Source organism: Pteropus alecto, unplaced genomic scaffold, assembly GCF_000325575.1.
Source record: "Pteropus alecto unplaced genomic scaffold, ASM32557v1 scaffold22, whole genome shotgun sequence".
In the NCBI taxonomy this organism is placed as follows: Eukaryota; Metazoa; Chordata; class Mammalia; order Chiroptera; family Pteropodidae; genus Pteropus; species Pteropus alecto.
In genome coordinates this window covers 18,076,771-18,099,961 of record NW_006434839.1, presented here as the reverse complement: position 1 = coordinate 18,099,961, position 23,191 = coordinate 18,076,771, and the positions used below count along the sequence as shown (strand labels likewise).

Here is a 23,191-nt window from a genome sequence, read left to right as displayed (position 1 = left end):
TTATTCTATATCTCCAAACTCTCAAGATGATTTCAGCTATATTCAATTGTTTCGAACCTTTCTCCCCACCAATTCTACTAATGGCATTTTTATTCCCTATTCTAAAAAGCTACAGGTAATGACAGAGAATTATAAGCATACTCCAATCCAGATCACCTTTTCCTGAACTGCCCTTTCATTACCTGTAATGAAAATAAAAAGCTAAAGTCTACACATATACATCAGAGAGTAATAAGGTCACACTTCCACATCATCAACCAATCTAAAGTGTTCTCTGAATAAACGAATTCTGATGTAAATAATGCTCTAGGAATTAACTTCCTTATATGATAATATCGGAAAGAAAAGCTGTAGTGCACGAAGAAACCACATTTTAAATTTTTTCTACTGCAATCATTCCCATTCAAATGTGGATCCCAGAATCCATAATTGCAAGACTTCCCATCTATGACAATTTCTATTTCTATATGAACATATACATGTAACATATAACATATTATATGTGTGTGTTTGTATATATATGCATGCCCATAGGCATGTAACTTCATGACTCTTCAAGGGGGCACTGCCCATCCTCCTAGGCCTCATCTTGGTGCATCTCACTTTGGTCTCTGTCTTCGTACAGTGGGCTGCAGTGATGAGATAGAGCTCAATGTCCTTCTGCCCCAAGTACACCCAATATCCTTTGTAACTTGGGGAAGGAGACTGATTTGCCAGGAAGTAGTGTTTTATAGCCATTTAAGGGATCTGGCTGCTTTGTTCTGGCTGCACATTGGCTGGATTTTGGTGCAATGGGCTGCCTTTTGAAATCCAGAGCATGCGTGATGGCTAAAAGGCCTCTCTTTAGACAACTATACTGGGCTGCTGCTACTCCTGTTCCACTTTCAGGTGGCTCTGCTTGGACCACAATTTTTCCCTCTTGCAGAACCTTATTGAAGGTTGCAAGAAGTAGCCATCCCCTCCAAAATGCTGACTTTTTTTCTACCAAGTCCTGTAAAGTTCTAAGTTTAGTGAGGATAGGCACATTATTCAAATGAAAACAAATAACCTATAAGGAGGAACTTATAGGTTAACTCCTTTGCTACTGAGTTTCCTAACTCAGGATGGAGAAAACTTCCTTGCCCCCTCTGCACCTCAACATAACTACTTCTACATTATGGATCAGTTTCTCTAAACGCCTCTGCTCCAGCTGCCAATTTCAGCATCAACTAGGGCTCTATTGGTTGCCAATGGCATAACCCCCCTACCCCCCACCGAAGTAGCTAAACAAATGAAGAAACGAACAAATAAAACCACAGAGTCACTAGAGAGCAGTGCTGTTTCAATAAAAATATAATATGAGACTCATATGTAATATAAAAATTTCTAAAAGCCACACTAAAATTAAAAAAGATGAAATAAATAAAAATAGATGAAATTAATTTTAAAATCTAGTTTATTTAAACTAATATATCCAACCTATTATAATTTCACATTTATTCATTATAAAAATCATAACTTTTTTCATGCCAAATCTTTGAAATCCAGTGTTATTTTAGTATTATAGAGCAATTCAGCTTGGACTAACCATGCTTTTGTTGCTCACTGGCCATATGTGGCTAGTGTCCACCATATTAGATAGCACAGCCCTGAAGCACATTAAGGTGAATCTTAGAACCAAAGGAGTTGCTTAAAAAACACCTCTTCTCTTGTATGATGGCTTTATTTTTGTTTGCTTCTGATCTGCTTTCTCACTGTACTTGGGTGCATGGCTACCAACAGGATTCGCACACTCATAGCTTCACCATCATAGAGGAAAAGTGTTTTTCATTTTCCTATGACAGTTCTAACCACCCCAACTCCAGTTCAAAAAATCTTTGAGAAGAACTCTGACTGTGCCCATTTCCAGGCCAATCAGGGGCCCCTTGATGAGGTGAGGTAATGATTGGTCTAGCTTGGGATGGGGGTGGAGTTCTGTGATTGACAGGTTCCAATGAAACCTTTCTGACTGGAGCAGGGAAGGAAGAGCTTTCCAAAAGAAGAGGAGTTGCTGTAACCAGAAGAGGAGGAAAAGAGATTCTGGGAAGTAAAAACCAGTAAATACATACTACCATGCCTAAGAAAGGATAGAAATGGCTATTTATGCAAATACTGAGTCTTTATTCCTTTTTTCCCTACCTTTATTGCTATAAAATAGACAATTAGTTGCTTGTATTTACATTGTACAATGAGTTTTTTTTGGATTATAGTTGGCATACAATAATATACCAGTTTCAGTATAGCATAGTTATCAGAGGTCCACATAACTCTCAAAGTGATCACCCCATTAAATGTAGTACCCCTCTTCCTCCTTGCATATTTATTACAACATTAATAACCATCTGTCCCATGCCACACTCTACATCTCCATGTCTATTCTGCAACTATCTATATGTACCTCTTAATTCCTTTGCTTTTTTTTTGTACCCTCCACTCCCCTCCCATCTAGTATCTCTCAAAATATTCTGAGTATCTATGAGTTTATTTCTGCTTTTGTTGCTTTTGTTGTTGATTTCATTCTTTAGATTCCACATGTATGTGACATCATGTGACATTTGTCTTTCTCTATCCAACCCATTTCATTCAGCGCAATACCATCTAGGTCCATCAAGGCAATATCTTTTTCCATCCCCTTCCTTTTAGTCTGTGTGTGTCTTTTAATCTGACATGAGTCTCTTGTAGGCAGCATAGGTCAGGGTCTTGTTTTCTTATCCATTCAGCAGTTCTGTCTTTTGGTTGAAACACTTAATTCTTTTCCATTTAAGGTACTTTTTGATAGGAACGTAGTTATTACCATTCTTTATTTATGTTTTTGATACACATTTTTTCTTCTTAAAGAAATCCCTTCAACATTTTCTGTAATAATGGCTTGGTGATGATAAATTCCTTTAGCTTGTTTTTGTTTGGGAAGCTCTTTATCTTTTCTTCAACTCTAAATGATAGCTTTGCTGGATAAAGTATTCTTGGTTGTAGCTCCTGGGTCTTCATCACATCGAATATTTTGTGACAAGCCCTTCTGTCCTGCATAGTTTCTTTTGAGAAATCAGCTGCCAGTCTTATGGGTGCTCCCTTGTAGGTAACTAACTACTTTTCTCTTGCTGCTTTTAAGATTCTCTCTTTGTATATAACCTTTGGCATTTTAATGATGATGTGTCTTGGTATGGGCCTCTTTGGGTTCTTGGTTTTGGGGACTCTCTGAGCTTCCTGGGGTTTTATGTCTATTTCCTTCACCAGGTTAGGGAAGTTTTTTCATCATTATTTCTTCAAATAGCTCTTTAATTTCTTTTTTTTTTTTTCTTTCGGTACCCCTATGACACGGATATTTTTACCTTTCATAGTGTACATAGGCTCCTTAAATTATTATTACAGTTTTGGCTTCTCTTTTCTTGCCATTCTGATTGAGAGTCCTTGGTTTTCCCATCCTCTGTATAGATCATTCGATACTCTTCCTTATTCATCCTGTTCCATTCAATATACTTCTCATCTCAGATAATGTGTTCTTCATTTCTGACTGGTTCCCTTTTATAATTTCCATTTCCATTTTTATGTTTTTATCTCTTTGTTGAAGTTCTCATCGAATTCATCTACACTTCCCATAAATTCATTGAGCATCTTTATAACCAGTGTTTTGAACTCTGCATCTGTTAGATTGCTTGACTCCATTATTTCTGGATCTCTGTTCTGTTCTCTCATATGCCTCTTTCTCTTCACATTTTGGCTGCCTTTCCATGTCAGTTTCTATGTACTAAGCAAAGCTCCTAAGTCTCTTGGTCTTAGTGCGGCTTTGTGTAGTATGTATCCAGTGGCACAGTCCTGAGAGAGGTTTAACTGCAGGCAAAATTTAGCCCAAGCCTCTACCCCTCCAGGGCCACCTGTTAAGATTCAGCAAGCAATCCACAGACGCTATGTTTATAGTTGCCTCAAAAGGCCACACCAAAAACAGGCCAGCTGCCTCCAGTGTGAGTCTAGGCGCTGCTAAGCAAGGAGTACTTGAGTAAGTGAGGACACACCTGGATATGGCTTGAGTGGGGCCTTGAGTTGGAGGAGGCAGAGTTTCAGGGAATTCTCTAGGCAGAATGACCTCTGTTATCCAGTTTGATGATGTCTTGGCTATGGAGGCATTGCATCTGCGCATTGGGAGCGGGGAGGGCACAACAGAGGAACAATGGATACTGCTGGCACTTCTGTACAGAGTGAGTGAGTCTCGCCTTGGCCCTCACTCCAACATCAGTCTCCTTGTAAGGCCCTGGTGCCCCCTGCACAGCCTAACGGGCACTGGTACACAGAGTAAGCAGGTTCATCACTGCAAAAGTCTGCTCTCAGACATGGCCTGTTTAAGAGGCATTTACTGCTGCTGCAGCTATGGCCTCTGTCCCACTCAGCCTCTTGGGTCCGGAGAGCCTTACGACCTAGCCCCATCCTACCTTCTGTCATTGCAAGATGATTTCTTAGTTCTCTCTTTAGTTATATGGCTTGTTCTTCTAGATCCCAGGTGATTTTCCTTGATGTTTGCTTCTTGTTTCTGTCATAACTTTAATTTGGTTGCCAGAGGCATGAACAGAGTCTCTATCATCTAAACGATTTTTTTCTGACTATGAGTCTTTATTCTTAGATGAACAGAACACTTGATTATAGATAGTATATGTGCTTGCTAGATAAATATTCTATAACAGGTTTGGAATGTCAGGAAAGTGAAAATGATAGCTTCATTTAACAACTAACTTCTTAACCAACCTGTTAGTCACATTTTTTGTTTGTTTGTTTGTTAAAAAGTAATCAGGAAGCACAATACATTGATTTGGTGGTTTAATATTAAATGATAAAATGTTGTGTTCCTAACTAGAATGAATGTGTGGAATGTCTGAATCAAAAAACAAATTTTTAGGAATCGATAGCATTTTTTAGAATACAGTCATGGCGATTGTTTTACAAAAAGAAAGAGATGTCAGAATCTCATAAAACTGATAAGCAACAGACTCTACCGATTCCAGAACCTTGCCAGTTACTGTCATTTTGCAAAATCCTTCCTGGAAAGATAGACTGATATATAAGTGAAACCTTGGGTCTTTTCAGATCAAAGGCACAGAACAGAAACTACTCTGGCCGCTGTGGCAGGTGATCATTTTAAGGTTAAGGATGATGACTGTTTATCTTAATCCCTTGGGACCCATCAGTAGCTTTCAACACTATGACTATGAGATACTAATGATCCTCTTAAATGTTCTGGCTGACGTAAAAGAGCCAGCTTTCTCCAGGGTAAATGCCGTCCTGTCTAACACACTGCAGCCAAAGCTGTTCCTGTGCCTAGTTTAAATTGGTACTGACTATGGAAAATGTCTTGAGAATTGATGGAGTTGAAAAAACATCATATATTTTTTTGAGTTCTGTCTCTTCCATGCTTTACTGGAAGGTCAAAAGCAAATGATGTCTACCACAATATCCGCTTCATCACTAGGTCAGCTGTTCTCTAGGCAAAGGGGAGTCACAATCAGTTAAATGCCAGTTAAAAGTGTGTCTCACCTGGTCCCACCACTGGAGACCTGAGTAATTCAGGTGGGACTTTAAGAATATGGATGTTTTATACACCCTGCAGGTGATTCTAATATAGGTCACACTTTAAGAAAACCTACTTTAGTTCATAAGTTGAATAAGAATAAACATGAAATGAAAATCTCTTTTATGTAAATGTCCTTGAAACTTCTTTAATCCAGAGGTTCCCAGGAAAGGAAGGCCTTGGAGGATCTGTGTGTCTGTGAAACTCCTGAGGTAGCATGCAACATTTTGTACACATGTGCACTTTTTTGGAGAAATGCGTCCATAGCTTTTACCAGATTCTCAAAATTCTCAAGCGCTGCATTAATAGTTCCCTGATGACCATCGAATTAAGCACAAATCCCCCAATTTGGCATTTAAGATACTCAGAAAACTATCCTAAATTCCCTATCTAGTTTTTCTCTCACTCTTTTGCAATGTTCTTCAATTCTAGTCAAAGACTACTGACTGTTCCCTAAGTTTGTTCACATTTCTGTACTTAGTTCAGGCTGTGATAACAGATTACCATAGGCTGGGTGGCTTAGACAACAATCACTTATTTCTCACAGTTCTTGAGGCTGGGAAGTCCAGGATGCAGGTGCAGGTGGGTCCGGCATCTGGTGAGATAACTCTTTCTGGTTTGCAAATGATGATTTTCTTCTTGTGTCCTCACACCGTGGAGAGCAGAGGATGAGATTCCTTGTCTTCTACTCTTTTTTTTTTTTTTAATAAGAGCAACAATCCCATCACGAAGGCTTCACCTGCATGACCTAATCATCGTCCCTAGGTGCCACCTCCTAATCTCGTCATGTTGAGGACTGGCTTCGATATATAAATTTTGGCTGGACTCAAACATTCAGTCCATCACATGTGTCTTTTGCTCATGCAGTTTCTTCCACCTGGGGTTCCCCTTTTTGTTGAAATCCACAATCATTCATTTTATATTTTCAATTCTGCCTCATCTGTTTGAACGAGATCCTCCCATTTGGGTATGATTGCTTCCCTTCTAACTCCAAAGCATTTGGTTTGAATCTGTTTCATATTAGAGTTATTTGCTTCTTATTTTATACTGCTTTCTAAACATAGAATTGTTTCTTAATCATCTCTGTAACCACTCCTAGTACCAGCCCTGCATTTAGTATAGTATCTTCCACATAAGATACTAAATAAATATTTGTTAAGTTAAACTAAACAAAGTAGACACTCTGGGGTATAGTACACTTATTTCAATAAGCAAAACACTTTTTCAACTCTTCTTTAGAAACTAAAGGTGGAACACGTAGTCCTTTTTTCTTGGAGAGGTTATATTTTCAATGATGGAAAAATCATTGTCTTTTGGGAATGAATAGATATTAGAAAACAATAAAAAATTCATGTAAAACCATCAGTTGCAGCTGTAACTATATAATATAAGACTGATATTCACAGAGTTCCAAAAAAACTTGCTCCAAACATTTTAAAACGAGAGTTACATAAACCTATAGTATCAGAAGGTAAAAAAATTTAAAGTCATTGAAGTATAATTTACGTACAGTGAAATATAGCTTTCTTATGTGTACAGTTTAAGTTTTGACAAATTTATACAGTGCGAAACTACCACAATGATCAAGATACTGATTACATCCATCATCCTCAATATTTCCTCTGTGCCCCACTGAAGAATCCTCCATCTCCTTCCTAAACCCTGATAACCACTGATCTGTTTTCTGGCTTACAGTTTTGACAGCTTTCTCTAGGGTAAATAGAATTATATAATGCGTCATGAGTGAGCCTAGCTTCTTTTAGGATAATGTTTTTGAGATCCAAGGTGATTTTTAAAAAGAAGACATCACTCTTTTGTGCATTCTCTGGCATATTATTTAAAAATTGCATCAGGGAACCCCATACACACTTTCTATTGGTTGGTGACTATATTCAGTTGCTAAGGCTGTTGCTGTTTGGAGGTGATTTAAACTCTGGCATCACCCCAGAGGTTGGAGGGGAAGCAAGGCAGAAGTGCAATTCGCATATTTCCTCAATTTTTCCTCACCAAAGCAGCAAAGAATCACAGGTCAGTGAGATTTAGAAAAAGATTTATTAAAGGCACATTTTGAGGTAGAAAACAGGTCATGCCTGAACTGGCTTATCGCATAGAAAAGAGGGTACACACCTATGGGGAGCAGGTTATAGCAGGAAAAGAGAGGGCTGTAACAATCCCACAAAAGTGGGAAGGTCTGTATTATATTTGGGCCACGATGGGTGGTTACAAAGGCATTCCTAGGTGAGTGGCACATGAGGTCATTTTGATTGACACTTGGCTGCTGTATAACTCTTTGCTTAGTGCTCATGTGCTTACCCAGAATTCAGTCTGTTATAATTAGATTCATGAACTTCTGAGCATAAACATGGTATTATAATGATGCTATAAATGAGACTGAGGTTGTGGGCAGGTTAGGGTAGTACCTTCTGTGCAATCATCTGCTTCAGGATTAAAACAGCTATAGGTTTATGGCCTTCCAGTCCTTTGTCTCTAAGGATGCAGGAGTGATCCTTTAACTACAAATGGGGTATTCTTTGGATGGTCTCTGAGCTGTCTCTGGGCTGGGCCTCTGTTCCTTTGTTCCCCTATCGCTCATGTCTGACTAACTACCTAACAAGGCTGCTGTAGCAGATCACCACACACTTGGTGGCTTAAGACAACAAACGTTTTTGTCTCACAATTTTAGAGGCAAGAATTCTAAAATCAAAGCGTCAGCAGGGCTACGATCTCTCCAGAGGCTCTAGAGGAGATTCTGTTCCTTGCTCCTTCGTGGTTCTGGTGGCTCTTGACATTCCTGGGTTTGATAGCATCACTCAACTCTGTCTCCATCTTCGCATGACCTCCTCCTCCTTTCTGTGAGTTTCTCCTTGTGTGTCAATGTTAGGGCCTATGTGGATAATCCAAGATTATCTCATGTCAAAATCCTTAATTATATTTGCAAAGACCTTTTTTCCACTTAAAGTCATATTCACAGGTTCCAGGTATTAGGATGTAAGTATATCTTTTGGGGGACCAACATTAAATGGCTACAGCCCACTCTCTGGCCCTCCAAAATTTATATACATCTTATGTATAAAATACATTCACCCCATCCCAACACCCCCAAATATCTCAGCCCATTACAGCACCATGTCTAAGTTCAAAATCTCATCTAATTATCATCAGCTCAGAAAGTTCCAAATCTCATGATCTAAATTAAATCAACCAAACCAGGTATGGATAAGACTCTGGGTTTATCCATCCTGAGGCAAAATTCCTCTCCACCTACGGACCTCTGAAACTAGAACATGAAGTTATTTGCTTCTAAAATACAATAATGGGGTAGGCAGAGAATAGACATTCCAATATAAAAGGGAGAAAAGGGAAGGAATAAAGGAGTAACAAGCCCCAGAGCAAATTCCGTTCAGTTTCTGTGGCTCAGGGCTCTGTCCTTTGTGCTCCCTGTAGCTTTCCACACCTTTGTGCCTGCAGCTGCAAGCTTTGCCTCTGCACCCACGCCATTGCCCTTAGAGTCATTCTTCCTTGTTCTCGAAGGGTAGCACATGCTTGCAGCTGAGTAGCTCTATCAGTTCATTTTGTAAATGGAGAACTTTGAAAGTCCAGCAACCTTCTTTCACTTTGTCCTCTCTCCGTTGCTTTCCATCCAAGCTGGCAGTGTTTCTGCTGAAACAATGATTTCAAAAACCTTGTGGGTTTTTGTAGATGTGATTAACATGTACAATCAGTTGACTTTAAGTAAAGGAGTTTATCTTCAGCAACCTAGTTGGCTTAGGAGCAGAGCTGAGGCTTCCCTGAAGAAGAAATCCTGCCAGTGGAAGCAGCATCAGTCTCTGATTAACAGTTTCCTATCTGCCCTCCTGATAGCCTGCCGAATGGACTTGACTTTGTTCCTTCCTCACCATCATAGTAGCTGCCACCATTTGCTCTCTTTTTCAGGCTCTTCTATAGCCCTCCACCTTCTTTTATGCCTCCTACCTAGTTTTAAGAGTTTTACTACAATTCACAATAAAAACAGGGGCTAACAAATGTAATCAACATAGAGATTTTTTTAAACTTTCTCAAAGGGCTACAAAATCTTAAGAGTCATGGTTCAGTTCCTAGTTCTTTCGGAAACAAGAAATAGGATTCTTCAGGGCTTTTATTTGTTTGACAGGGGGTCACTAATCAGCCCATCTATTAATCTTTACTTTCTCTAAGGCCTTGTATACTAATTTGAAGGTTGACCAGAGGTAAAGCAGTGGATCCTCCTTTGTCTTGTGTGGCCAGCCTTCTTCCCTGCTGAGAGATGGCTGAATCTCTGACTATTATCTTTCATGTCTTTAGCCAACAGGTAAAATTATATAGATTTTAAATCATAACCAGTATAATAGTGCTAATAAGCAACATTTTTCTAGTCCAATAATAGAATGTTTTTTAAACCATCAAAATTCAAAGCATGACTCTTTATAATACCCAAGCTCATCATTACTGATTGAATTTCTAATGATTTATTTACTTAGAGTGACTGATAGGAACTTTTCAAAATGAAAGCTATTGGTATCGTGAATGCTAAGTCAGTAGGCTGATTAAAATGACCCTAGAGAGAATGGTCAAAACCTGCTTTATTTCTTATCTCTGTACCAGAAAGATAATTTTATTGCAAAGAAATGGATACCAGGAAGACATTGTTAAACAGATACGTGCAGTGTTCTACCTTTTCATGATATCTTCATTAATGAAACTCAAAATTTTACTGATAATTTTAGTATCAGAGTGTTGCAGACCAACAGGAATTAACATGTTAAGATTTGTCTTTCTTCATTCAAGCTCAACAAGCAGGAGTGCATAAGAAGCTGGTGAATCCTCAGATTTTGTAACATGGACAAGTTGATAAGTCACCCAAATGTGAATATTTTTGTCCCAGCTTTTCTGTTAACTATGAAAATGAGCTACTGTGTCATGGTGATTTTCGAAGATTCAACGAGTGTCAGCTGTGTGGTCACAGACATTGTATATACTGTGCCATGGAAGGAAAGGAGACACTGCATGATGAAAAAAATGCAATTTTCTATTTTCAAGTCTCATGACTGCCCCTAAAGCCCTTGCCTTATTTCCTTCTAACAGCTGTCTTTGAAATTGGAGAAAATATATGTCTAAGAGAAAATAAAGGTCAAGGCTTTCAAATGTTCCTCTGGGAATAGTCTACATCAGAGTTCCTTTGTGTAGATAATTTATTCTTTAGTTTAAAATCACTTACCTTGTTCAGGTTCACAAAATTTGATATGCAGCTGAATTTTGCTGCTACGATGATGATAGTGATCACTATCCTTCAAATTTTTCAAAAAGTTTCAAGCAGATGCTTATGCCTTTTGAATATCTGATTTTTAAGGATGAGTCCATGTGCACAGAGTTCTTTGTTATAATAAAATAAAAATTAATTTATTTATTCATTATCCTTTACTAGTCATTTGACTTTGGGTAAGTCATGTAACTGCTTTGGGTCTCTCAGTTTTCTCAATTAGAAAATGGAGATAATAATAAAATATATACCTCAAAAGATTGTTTGAAGTTCACTCACTTAGCAAAGTACCTGGCACATGGTTCGAACTTTTAGCTTGTGTCATTGTTATCATTGTGGTTGAAAATGTTATAATTCAGCTACATGTATGGGTGACCTCCTAGGCACTGGGCATGGGAAGAAGAAATAAGCCATGGTCTCTTCTTTTTAGCAACTCTTTGTCTAATGGAGTAAAATGCAAATAAACATTTAATTGCATTTCAGTGTTACATCTGCAGAAATTGAGGCCCAGTGTATGAAAATTTAGAGGTGAGAACATTAACATTTTCTGGAATTTGCAGGAGAGGTTTGGAAGGAGAGCTGACTTTTGAGTTGAGCCTTGAAAGATGGGAAGGAACCTTCCAAATCAGACCAGAAAGTTAAGAAATTTTTGTAAGTAAGGAAATAACATCTGAGAAATATGAATGAAAATGTATAGAATAATTGGTAGTTCAGGGGGGATGCAACATGAAGAATATGTTAGGATTGGTTAGGAAATAAGGTATGTGATAACATTCTCTTATTTAATTATTACCTATTTCTCCGACTAGAATTTAAATTTCATCAGGGCAAGGACTTACCTTGTTTTATTTTCTTCTGTATCTCCAGCAACTACCAAAGTTTCAGAAACATGGGATAAATTTATATTTGTCAAACAAAGAAATTAATCATTTATCTATTATTTACACAATTTACTTGTCTCTAACGTCTTTTCTATCCATTTCTTACATGCTGTGTGCTACTTTGTTAGCAGCTTAGAAACTCTACTTTTCTGTGTAGGTCTCCTATTTCTCTTATAGATTAGAAGCTCTTAATGAAATATGGTCAGTGTTATGGCTGCTGGTATATAGTACGTATGCATAATGTTTGCTAAATTTAAAAACTAAGGTATAAAATAAGCATGCCAGATTATTTCTTATATTATTTTAGGACATGAAAGTGGAAGATGCTGGAAATAGGATAGAGAAAAAAAGATGCAGAAGGCAAGCTAGCCCTCCCTAATGATTGTGCACCAGGAGGGTGTTTGCTGTTTCTGCTTACAGAGAAACAAAAGCTACACTCCACATGCAACTATTTTATAGCAGGTATAGCCACAGGGCAGCATACAGGTATCTTTGGATATTAGCTGCCAGATAGCTATGACTTTGCCTGCATAGAATGAGTAGCTCACGTGTTTTGTTCAAGCAGTTTTGAAGGACCCAAACACATTTTGGATGCTCAACTCCCCAACATTTTGTACATGGACCTTTCTACATAAAGAGAACATGACTCCGGTGGGGCCTGGTGGAGTGATTTAGGGAGGTTAAAACTAACAGAACAGCCAATGGCCATCAACTCCCTTTACAAAGAGCTGTCCCTGAAATTTTTCACATGTTGTCTTTCCTCCCCTTCCTTTGAGTTGTGACATGGTGGTTATAAAAATGTGTGATCTTTGCCCTCTAAAATTTGTAGCCAGCTCAGGAAGAAAATTTTAATAAAAAATTACAACATAAAGCAATAATAAGCAACCATGAGCCTAAACATTAGCTGCTAAAATGATCAAATGTTCTTATTTTCTTAATGGTTAGATTAGCATCAGGATGGCCAGGCCCCTATCAAGCCTATGTACTGTTGTACCCCACCCCAGCCCAGTGCCCAGCACATAGTAGGTCTTCAGTACATATTTGTGGGATGAAAGGTGAAATCCTTCTCTACCTAGTGAAAAAGTTTTGTTGTCTTATCAACCCATCATGATGCTTCTGCAGCTCCCTATAAATGTATTCCTTGTGCAAGGATTATTTCAGTATTCATCAACCTCTTGTGTGTTTGTGTGTATATGTGTGTGTGTATTCACATGTATGTATGCATGTCTTCCATGGGAGATGCATGATGAAGAGTGAGATGTGGTAGAAAGAGTGCTAAATTTATAATAATTTTGAGTCCCTTCTCTAGCATTCCTGGCTGTGTCACCTAAGTAATTCCCTTAACTCTGAGACCCATCTACCAAGTAGAAACACCTTCTCTTCTGCTGCTCTTCTAAAGCTTCTGTATATTAAAGTGTTTGCAAATTATCAGGCAATAAACAAATGTAAATAACCATTATTCCCAACCTAGAGTTAGGATAGGTGAAGTGGCTATGCTTCGGAAACTGTTTGGTGAGCCTACTTGACCACTTAGTGTTCCATGGACCTTACCAATGACAGCTATCAAATTACTCAGCAAGGCAAATGCTCCTTGCAGCAGGTTCAGTTGCTACAGGGGGCAGATAATATCACAATGATGGTGCGTCCTGTCTGTGTACAAGAACGGCATGGCACATAGACATTATAACAACTTCTCAGACTTGATATTATACTTTTATTTTTGAAGTCTTCGGTACTTCTTGCACATCTTGCTTAGCAAGAAGGCCTCAGAGACTGACTTTCAGCTCTTCCGTGCTGAAGAATGCCTGTAAATGTACACCTGGCTCTGAGGTAAATACAGGCAGGGCCAATCTGGCTGGGAGTGGTGTCAGCAGTTTCACAAGGGATATAAATCTAGAAGTGACAAGAAAGCCAGAGGCAGACTCTCATATCAATCTATCCTTAGACTTAGAGTTGAAATCAAATACCCTATCAGAGAGTTAGTAGTTAAACATTATCAATCACTTGTCTGCATGAATCTATCTACTCCTCTTCTGATATAGGACTAATGTAGTGAAGGATAAAACATGCATTGAGTGCTGAAAAGTGGGGCAGGGTGAGTAGAGCAAGGAAGTTCCTGGGGGGGGAGAAGGAACACAGAAAGACCACCATCGACGCAATAGGAGATAAAATCTCTGAAAAGCTGAAATTACGTTAATTCCAATTATTGTGCTGACTATATATATTAATGCATGATCAATTACTAATTTAGTTTAAACATTCTGGGAAAAACCTGCATGTGCAAAACATCTTGTTCTATTTCTAAACATAGAGGAAGAATTTAAATGCTATCACACACTTAAATAGCTAATTACTTTTAACAGTTTCTTGGTTGGTCAAAATTTCTTCCTCTTCATGAAGAGAGGACTCTAGGATAATTTCTTTATAAATTATTCTCCTCTTTTTTGTGAAATGTACATTGTAGAAATGACAATGATGAAAACTACCAAATAATGAAAACATTCAATATTCTTCCAAGTACTTTGGCGGAATCTTCATATTGGATCATGGGTGTTTTGACTAGGCATCTTGAATGCACAAGAGAATGGTATAATTCTTACCAGAGTTCCTCTTTCCATTAAGGAGAGGAAACAGACTACCTTATCCTTAAAGATATGCTTTTTATTCAACATTCCTCTGGTGCCCCTTGAAAAATATTCAATCTTTGCCAAATTGAGGTCTTGTGGGATTCACAAGGCTCTTTGGAACTGTGTCAGAAATAAACTAGGAAAAGCATTTTATCTATCAGTTGATTGAATACAAGCATACACAATCAGAATTCTAAAAATTTAGCACTTTGGAAAATGAGAGAGTTCTGGAATGTTTGGGAAGGGATTATTACTACAAAAATCAGGATACAATAGGAAATATATCGGCTGGGGTTCTTAGGGGAAAACAACAGAACTTTATCATGCTAGTGTACACAGTACAAAAAATATCGAAGGATATTAGGCAGGTCACGAACTCTCTGGGAGGTCAGAGGATGGAACTTAGAAGCTACGGAACTGAGAACAAGGCCTAAAACACGCACTAAGGTTAATCCAGGGGAGACTTTACTGCCACTTCTACTCAGCACAGATACACAACTTGCCTCAGTGCTGTTTGACCCTTGATTCTATCATTGCTCTCTGTAGGTCAGATGTCTCTGTAGTTATTCTTTCTATGTAATGAATTCCCTTTGGTACTTGTTTCCTCATATTGACTTATTTCTATATAGTAATCTCATGTAGTATATCTGACTTTTTACATTAGCTTTAAGAAAGACTGAGAAAATGTTTCTGACTTCTACCTTAGTGACATGGAACACAATAAGGGAAATATTCCAAACAATAGAATGAGAATTAAAAAGATACTGGTAATATCCATGACAAAAGTCCATAACAAATAAAATGTTTTGACTTGATCTTTTCCCTCAGTTAATGCAGGATTTCATGCCCCAGCAAAGACACCTTTAATGTTATGTGAGACTTCCAGATGAGTCTCATCCATGCTTATAAACAAATATAAACCATTACCAGATGGGGGCAAATTTGAACATAATTTCACTCAACATTTCTGGTGCTATATCCTGTTAAAAGAGTGTCAAAATCTCATAAAATTTTTAGAAAAACATACCTTTCAGTTTTTAAGTCTGTGTCTTTATCACTGGCCTCAGATACAAATTCTATGGACACTAAGTCCTGTACAAAAATCTAAATGATGGCATGCTACACTTGACAACAGTGCTGCCCGCACTCATTAACGCTGAACTTTACTGCCGGGTCGATCTATTTCTCCTTTTAAAAAAGATGCCTTTTTCTATCAAAAGATGCCTCAGTCCTTTCTGCAAATAGATTTCTGGATAACTTGCCCCTAAATTTGCCAAACTCACTAGGGCATTTATGAATCTTCCCTAGACACTAGCATTCTTTTTCAGTCTTTATTTTACTTCATTTTTTGAAAGAAATTTTGGCTGGGTATAGAAATTTAGATTAATAGTTTACTTCTTTTGGTAATTTAAAGATGTCACTCTATTTTCTTATGGCTTGCAACATTTCTGATGAGAAGTCTACTCTCATTCTTATATTTGTCCTCTGTGCACAATATGTCTTTTTTCTTTGGGAGCGTTTAAGATTTTCTTTGATCACTAGTTTTTAGTAACCTGAATATGATGTACAGTGATGTTATTTTATTTATATTTATCCTTTTAGGGGTCATAAGTTTTTTTCGAAAAGTTAAGATGAATTAAAGACTTTTTCAGACATATAAAAGCTGAATTTATTGCCAATCAGGCTAACACTAAGTTGTTATGGCAAGTGTTTAACAAGTAGCTTTCCAGGAAAGCAAATCTAGATTAGTTACATTTTTTTTTTTTTTTTATTTTCATGGTAAGTAATCCTGCTATGGCCAATTTCAAAGTATCAACCAGTCATCTCTAAATACAGAGTAGGGAAGAGATGCATATAATTAACTCTTGCAGTGTGAGTCAGTTCCAGCACACCATTGCCTGCACTATAAGAAATATTAAAGGAAATCCTTCAGGTAGAAGAAAAATGATACCAGATGGAAATTTGGATCTACATAAAGGAAAAAAAATAAGCCCTAGAAATTGAAAATATATAGGTAAATATGAAATATTTTTTTCTAATCAAATGCTTTTTTAAAAAGATAATTGACTGCCTAAAGAAAAATAATAACAACAGGTACCATAAACCCTAGAGTAACTACTGGAAAACAACAACAACAACAACAACAACAACAAAGAGACACAGCTAATCAAATAATAATGGAGAAAAATAGAATTATACATAAATGAATTAATCTTCTTGATCTCTTCCGCAAAAGGCAGGAAGAGGAAAAAAACAAATATTGCAAATAGAATATCTAAGCCCAACCATGTTGATTATTGCATGAAATTTAAATAGTCTAATCACTCTAATTTTAAAGATGTCGGGTTGCAACAAAAGAAAGACTGAACCGTATACTGTTTTTAAGAAACACACTCATGCGTACGTAACTCTCTCATAGTAGGTCAAAAGAGATACCTGTACAAATACCACTGAGGGAAGCCACTGATGATTCTGTTTTCAAATTAACAGTTAATTCATTCCACCTGAAAGGAATCTAGCTAAGCACTGAGGTGAAGGGATACACAGGATTATAGCATATGATGGCTAAATTTAACAACGGATTGGTCATATTCTAAGAAATATGAAGTAAATTTATAATGTTCTGAATTTAGAATTGGGTAGGTAGTTCCTGTCCTACTTTTTATTAGCTCTGTGGCTTTTGCTAAATTATGTTCAAATTTACCTTTTTGAGACTCAATTTTTTTTTCCTGCAAAACAATGTGTTCTCTAGGGAGGTGTGAGTCATTTAGAAGAATATAAAAATGTTTGTGAAACCACCTCACAATCCTCCCAGATTCCAATACATTCTCAGGCTGAATCGGAGGTTCTACATAACCTGTGTATATATTTTGAAAAAGCTCCCCAATACTTTCAATGAGCAGCCCCTCCCCCAACCTTATAGCCTACCCACCAACTGCAGATCATGGAACTAGATTGTTGCTATGGCCTCTTCCATCTATGACATTATGTAATTCTCTACTTGGTGCAGAATTAATATTTTGGTGTTCTTCAAATTACCCCAAATTTGCAGCCACTTATTAGGCTAGCACTGACAGCTCCTTGGCATCTTGCCATGTCCTTTCAACTGAGGGATTGGAAATGTCGCTCTAATTTTGCTGATTTACCTATAGATATTTTATTTCAGAGTGAATACATAGATCCAATAAAGAATATATATGCACATATTTAGTTATCTATACAACTCAGTTCACCATAGCAGAACTGCTCAGGGACTGTTCAACATTGCCTTGGTCTAAGGTGGATGGAATTGATCTGTTGAAAAATCAATGAAGTCTGTGCTTTGGAAGAGAGAGCACTAAATTAGTTTTACTGGTTCACAAAACTGAAAAGTAGGTCATTGCCCGACATTCCAGTAATTGCTGCTGGCTCTGCGGCAAGCTCAGTGGCAGATACTGAGGTGCAGGACAGCCACCCAGAGCCCTGAAATCAGAAGAAATGAGGCCCTGTGATTCCAAGAGGGGCTAGCCAAAGCACATTCTTCAAAAGGGAGAGGAGGACCGTCCCATGCAGCCTTTATCCAGGATGACGGGAAATAATTTTCTGCTACAGCATATGGTTTGTTTTAGTTTTAATATGTCAGAGATGTTTCCTTTAGTTATTTTCTCAATATTTTTTGCCTTTTTTAAAAATGACTTTTACCCATCCCTCCCCTGAAAGTGCTTCAGAATTCTGTATTATTTCATTTTTAACATGTTACATTTCAAAAGACTTCCAGAATAATTTTTGGCAGAAAAAGAGGGGGCTAATTAAGTAAGAGTGGGTCATGTTCTAGTTTCCCATTCTTAGTCAAAATTAAAATTGTTTTAATTGTAAGGCTTAAGCTAGAGACTAAAGATTTTATTCTAATAATTATGAATGTCACCCTCTCATACATAGGTCAAAAGAGAAATTTGTACAAATCCCACTAAGGGAAGCCATTGATGATTTCAGAAGGAAGGAGTTGGAAGGAAAAGTAGAATAGCAAGGGGACATAGGCAGGAGTAGTACAGCTCTGGCTAGCTACCCGATGGCATGCAGTATTACTCTTGTGGCCTTTGGTGGAAACTTAGACTATATACTTAACCAGGGCTAGACCTTATTGAAATCAAGAAGTAGGACAAATCTTTTTCCCCTTGACTCCACATTTCAGTTTCTCTTTTCATTGTCCTGAAATGTCCCAATGTCTCCCCTTCTATTCATCTTTTCTCCCTAAGGAGAGGGTGCCTATTTTGCTTGCAGGTACCTGTCAATGGGCCATGACATAGCATAACCCTAGGAGATCCCCTCTAGAGATTTAACTGTCCATGATGCCTGGAGTTGGGCAATATCTTGGCCCTGTTGCTTTTACTGAAAGATTAAAAGGGGTTTAAGGTAGAAGAACCTCACTCTTCAGTGGTGGGGCACCAGAAAACTTGGCAAGAACAAGAGAGGCATTTGAACTGGTAGCTTCCTGGTGTTCTAGTATCTCTGTATTTGTAAGGAATTGTGCACCATATGGCCCTGGCATAGACTCTTGAAGGATGGCATCACTGATTCATCGTTCGGTACATTTTCTAGAAAATATGATAGTGAAGGATAAGAATTTGTTACTGGAGATCTTGTGATATTTGAAAAGGTCTCTGACATACATTATATTCTTTCAGACTCTTGATATTATTAGAGAGCTGGAAAATCAGACATTATTATGTCCACTATATCAAATTGGAAACTAAATCTGAGAGATCAAGTTACATTCCTAATATTCACAAGTGAATAGTTGAGCTTCTCTAGAAGTTAGGTGTCCTGCCCCTTCTCCATCTTGTTCTAAGCTTTTTTATTTTTTTTTTCTGATATTAATTCTATACATTTGTTTTTATAGTAGAGACTCCCATTTTGGAGCAGGTCCACTTAGGGCTATGAAATAGAAGCTAAAACAAACATATAGATTTGGGGAGTTTAGTGCAGATTCTCTAGAAAAGATATCCTGAGGCAAAGCTTACATGCAAATACTTTATCAGGGGTGCATCCCAGGAAATTAAGAGTAAGAGACAAAGGAAATGAGGCAGAGGAGGAAGAAAAGTTTAGTGGATGTTGTGATACACCACCCAGATCTCACTTCAAGGATAATGGGATTATTCTTCCTCCCTGCCCCCTCTGCCAGAACTGCTGCTGGGGACAGTCTTTAGCTGTCATTCCTCTTCAAGAATTGCCTTGGCTGAAGAGAAATGCCTCATTCTAGCAATGCCCTCTTCCCAGAGTAGATCAGAGCCAGTGACTGGTCAATGCAGCAGCATAAAGGCCTGGCCCTCTTGCCTCAATTTGAGATAACTTTGAAGGGCCATCTCAGCTCCAGAATTCCCCGTGGAGTCAGATGTGGCCTTTGTAGTGGCTCTTCATAGCCCAGCTTTTCTATTTGCTCATCTCTGTTTTCATCCCTTCTCAAGATCACTCCCTAATAAATTTCCTACCTGTCAATCCCTATCTCAGTCTGCTTCCCAGGGAATAGAACTTGCAAAAATACACATTATGTTTTGCACTAAGGCTCCATTAATTCTCATGCCCTCTGTCTGAGGCCTCCTTGTCTCCTTACAATTTTTCTACTTCAGGAGGCATGTGGATGAATATGGGGGAGTGGGCGCGATGTATGAAGAATTTTGTATCATATTCAATATCACAGAAGTGGTAATAAATGACCCTGTATATAAAACAACTCAGACAGTTGACATCAACTGCACTCTGTCATTAGCCACTGAAAGCTGACATATTGTATTGGATCATGGGACCTACTGTATACACACATGCATGCACGCACATGTGCATACACACACACAACCAAAACAATCCCACAAGAATGAGCACATGACCTTATGTACTTCACCACTCAGAAGGTATTGACCTGAGAGAGCAATGGATTGGCCTGACGAAGGTACTGTGGAAGTACCAGCTCAGTGGTGATACCATGCTGGGATGGGATCAACTGTAAATCAACAATTATTTATGATATTGTGTCCCCAGTAGGTAGAATACATAGGTTGATGACCCAAGGAGTGGAAGCAGGAGTAGCCTGTTCACCGTCACTCTCAAAGACCCAAGGGAGGAATGTTGTTTCCCATCCTCACAACTTTGAATTCTGTGTCTAGAGTTCTTGGTTCCAAAGAAGAAACACTTCCACCAGAGGACACATCAAGAGTCATATTGAGTTGTAAGCTATGACTACTGCTTGGGCACTTTGGAGTCACCATCTTGTCAGGATTAACTGAAACTGAGGTCGGGCTAATGTTACACAGGAAGTACAGGAAGAAATAAGTTTGGCTTCTAGATGATCTACTTTGCCTGTCTCTTAGAATAGTAACCATATTCTGCAAAGGGCATGGTGCTAAAGGGGCTCAGATTCCTCAGGGATGAGAGTTATGCCACTGAGACCAGCAAAGATGTGAGCTGAGGGTGAGGGGAACCTAGAATGGACACTAGAAGAGGGAGATGAATAATATCAACTGAGGCCCTGATAGCAGCTGCAGGAGTGATGGCAATAATTAACCCCATTAACCTTCCTCTTATAAGTTTCTCCCAGACAGTGGCCCACCAGAGTCCTAAAGGAGCTGCTCCCGGTACTTACATAAAGAATTGGATCTTTGTAGTACAGGAGTACATTGCAGCAGCTGCTGTGATATATCCCCCAGAGCCCTCTTCAGGAAAGATGGACTTATTCCCTTAATTGCTGAGACTCTTTTCAGAAGAGACCCCTCAACCGTCAACTCTCTTCAGCGTTTGGCTCTCTGAAGGTCATGCCGCCTTCCCAGGACAGCTCACATCCCCTTTCCCCAATCTGGGATAATTCTGGAGGGCCATCAGAGCTTCAAAGTATAGCTGATGTCTTCATTGGGACTATATCATAACCCAACTTTTTTCTGTGCTCAAATTGCTTCTTCCTTCCCTTCTACAGGCATTGATCTCAAGAGAATTCCCTAATACGGCATGTCAAACTGTCTTAGAGTCTGCTTCCTAGAAAACCTGTGTCAGAGAGCAAATACAGGGGGGGCATCACCAAGGTGATTTTATCGATCACCAAACATGTCTGGTTGCTCAATTTTGTATGAAGAGACTGCATCTCAGGACTGTCCATGGGGGAGGGAGAAAGGCCAGGAAGACAGAACACTTTTTCTGCTGACTTCCCTCTCTCTTCCATAGGTCAAAGTCTGCCACATCAGGTGACAACATCTCCATGCTTCTAAACTGGGTCACTCAACTATTTCAGTTAACCACTGGAGAAGCTAAATTCTTCTCTTGTCCAATCCATCCTGTGCCTAGGTACAGAGAGTTCTCCTGGTCAGTCAAGAGTTCATAGGAGCTCATAATCTGTAGTGGTGGCAGCAACAGCAGTCTGAATTTTTGACCACAGGAATGGCATGTGCCATCAATAGTGCCCCTCCAGTCAGAAGGGAGAGTGAGTGACTAAGTAGACAGGACCAAATGGAGTTGCAATGGAACATGAACTATGATCAAAACAAGTAGTAAGGATGTATATACACATATATCTCTTTTTCTGATGGACCTTCCTAAATATTTAACCTATTAGGATATATTTACTTTTCTCATATGATTTTGGGAGAGGGAAGAAACAAAATAGTGAGAGTAATATTAATAGTAATATTAATAATAAATTATATGCTTACATAGTGCTTTACAGCTAACAAAAATGGGAAAATATGCTTTACAGCTAACAAAAATGGGAAAATATGCTAGTCACTTACAAGGTTTTTTAACTTACTCTCTCTTTCAGCAAAGGGGAGAATTTGATGGCTGGGATAAACTGGGTTTTCCTAGGCCAAAGGAAAGTGAGGAAGAAGCCGTAGAAACACAGATATTGAAGGACATTGGAGGTGAAACAATCTAACCAACTCACTTTACAAATGAAGAATCAGATCTAGAGAAGGGAAATGAGCTCATGTCAGCTTTTGATTTAGGAAGAAATGATTAGGAAAAAAGTGATTGTATTCACGTTAAAATTAAATGGTGTCCTCATTAAACTCTGTCTCCTAGGAGAGAACAGGCATGAGTGGAGATGTGCATTTACTAAATCCCTATTATATTCCATGGATTTTCCATTTATTACTTCTAATTAACTGATTAATCTTCACAAAATCCTAGGAGGTAGATATCATTACACCTATTAATTAAGAGGTTTAGTAGCCTGTACAAGGCCAGATTAAAAATTACTAGCTCCTGGAATCAAACTCTGATTTCTGACCCTGTTTCTACTTCCTTTTCATTTTGAGTTAAAACATCAAAGATTATAAAACAATGGCCTGCCCCAGGTTAATAAAAGCTAGACTCTCTGTTTGAATCAATAAGACACTGACATAAATATATGCAAAAGCACTGAGGAAAGACACATGTCCAAATCTCTTCACCACTGCCTGCAATGTATTAGGCAGACCAAAGCTCTCCAATCTGTTAGAAATGAGGGCATTCTGCTCCTAGGTCTTCAAGGTGCCTTCTAGCTCTAAAACAAACAAAACAAAACATAACAATTACAGGGCATAGGAAATGTATTTGCTTCAGGAGATTGGAGCAAGTCACAGTCAGAGGTGAGCATTCTGACCTCTGACTGTGGTCGGTTAGATTAATTGGTTTATGCTGGCTGGTTGCACAGTTCATGGGGAGCCTGGATGCTCTTATTCTAGTATAGTCATAACTCAGGTATTACTTGGCAAAAGAACGAAGTGAGCCCTTTAGACCCAGCTGTCTGATTGCTCACAGGGGACATTTAATTTTCTCTTAACTAAATCATTGGCTTTTCCCTACCCACACCCCGCATCCCACCTTGCTTACCAGG

At 38.5% G+C, this 23,191-nt stretch overlaps 1 protein-coding gene across 1 annotated transcript in view; it reads right to left on the bottom strand.

Moving 5' to 3' along the window:
- The window catches only part of CTTNBP2 (cortactin binding protein 2), a 229,946-nt gene that overhangs the window by 166,942 nt on the left and 39,813 nt on the right, over window positions 1–23,191 (bottom strand). Inside the window, 3 exon segments of the mRNA XM_025045859.1 lie at window positions 10,806–10,875; window positions 11,687–11,717; window positions 13,280–13,337. Coding sequence (XP_024901627.1) covers window positions 10,806–10,875; window positions 11,687–11,717; window positions 13,280–13,337 — 159 coding nt within the window.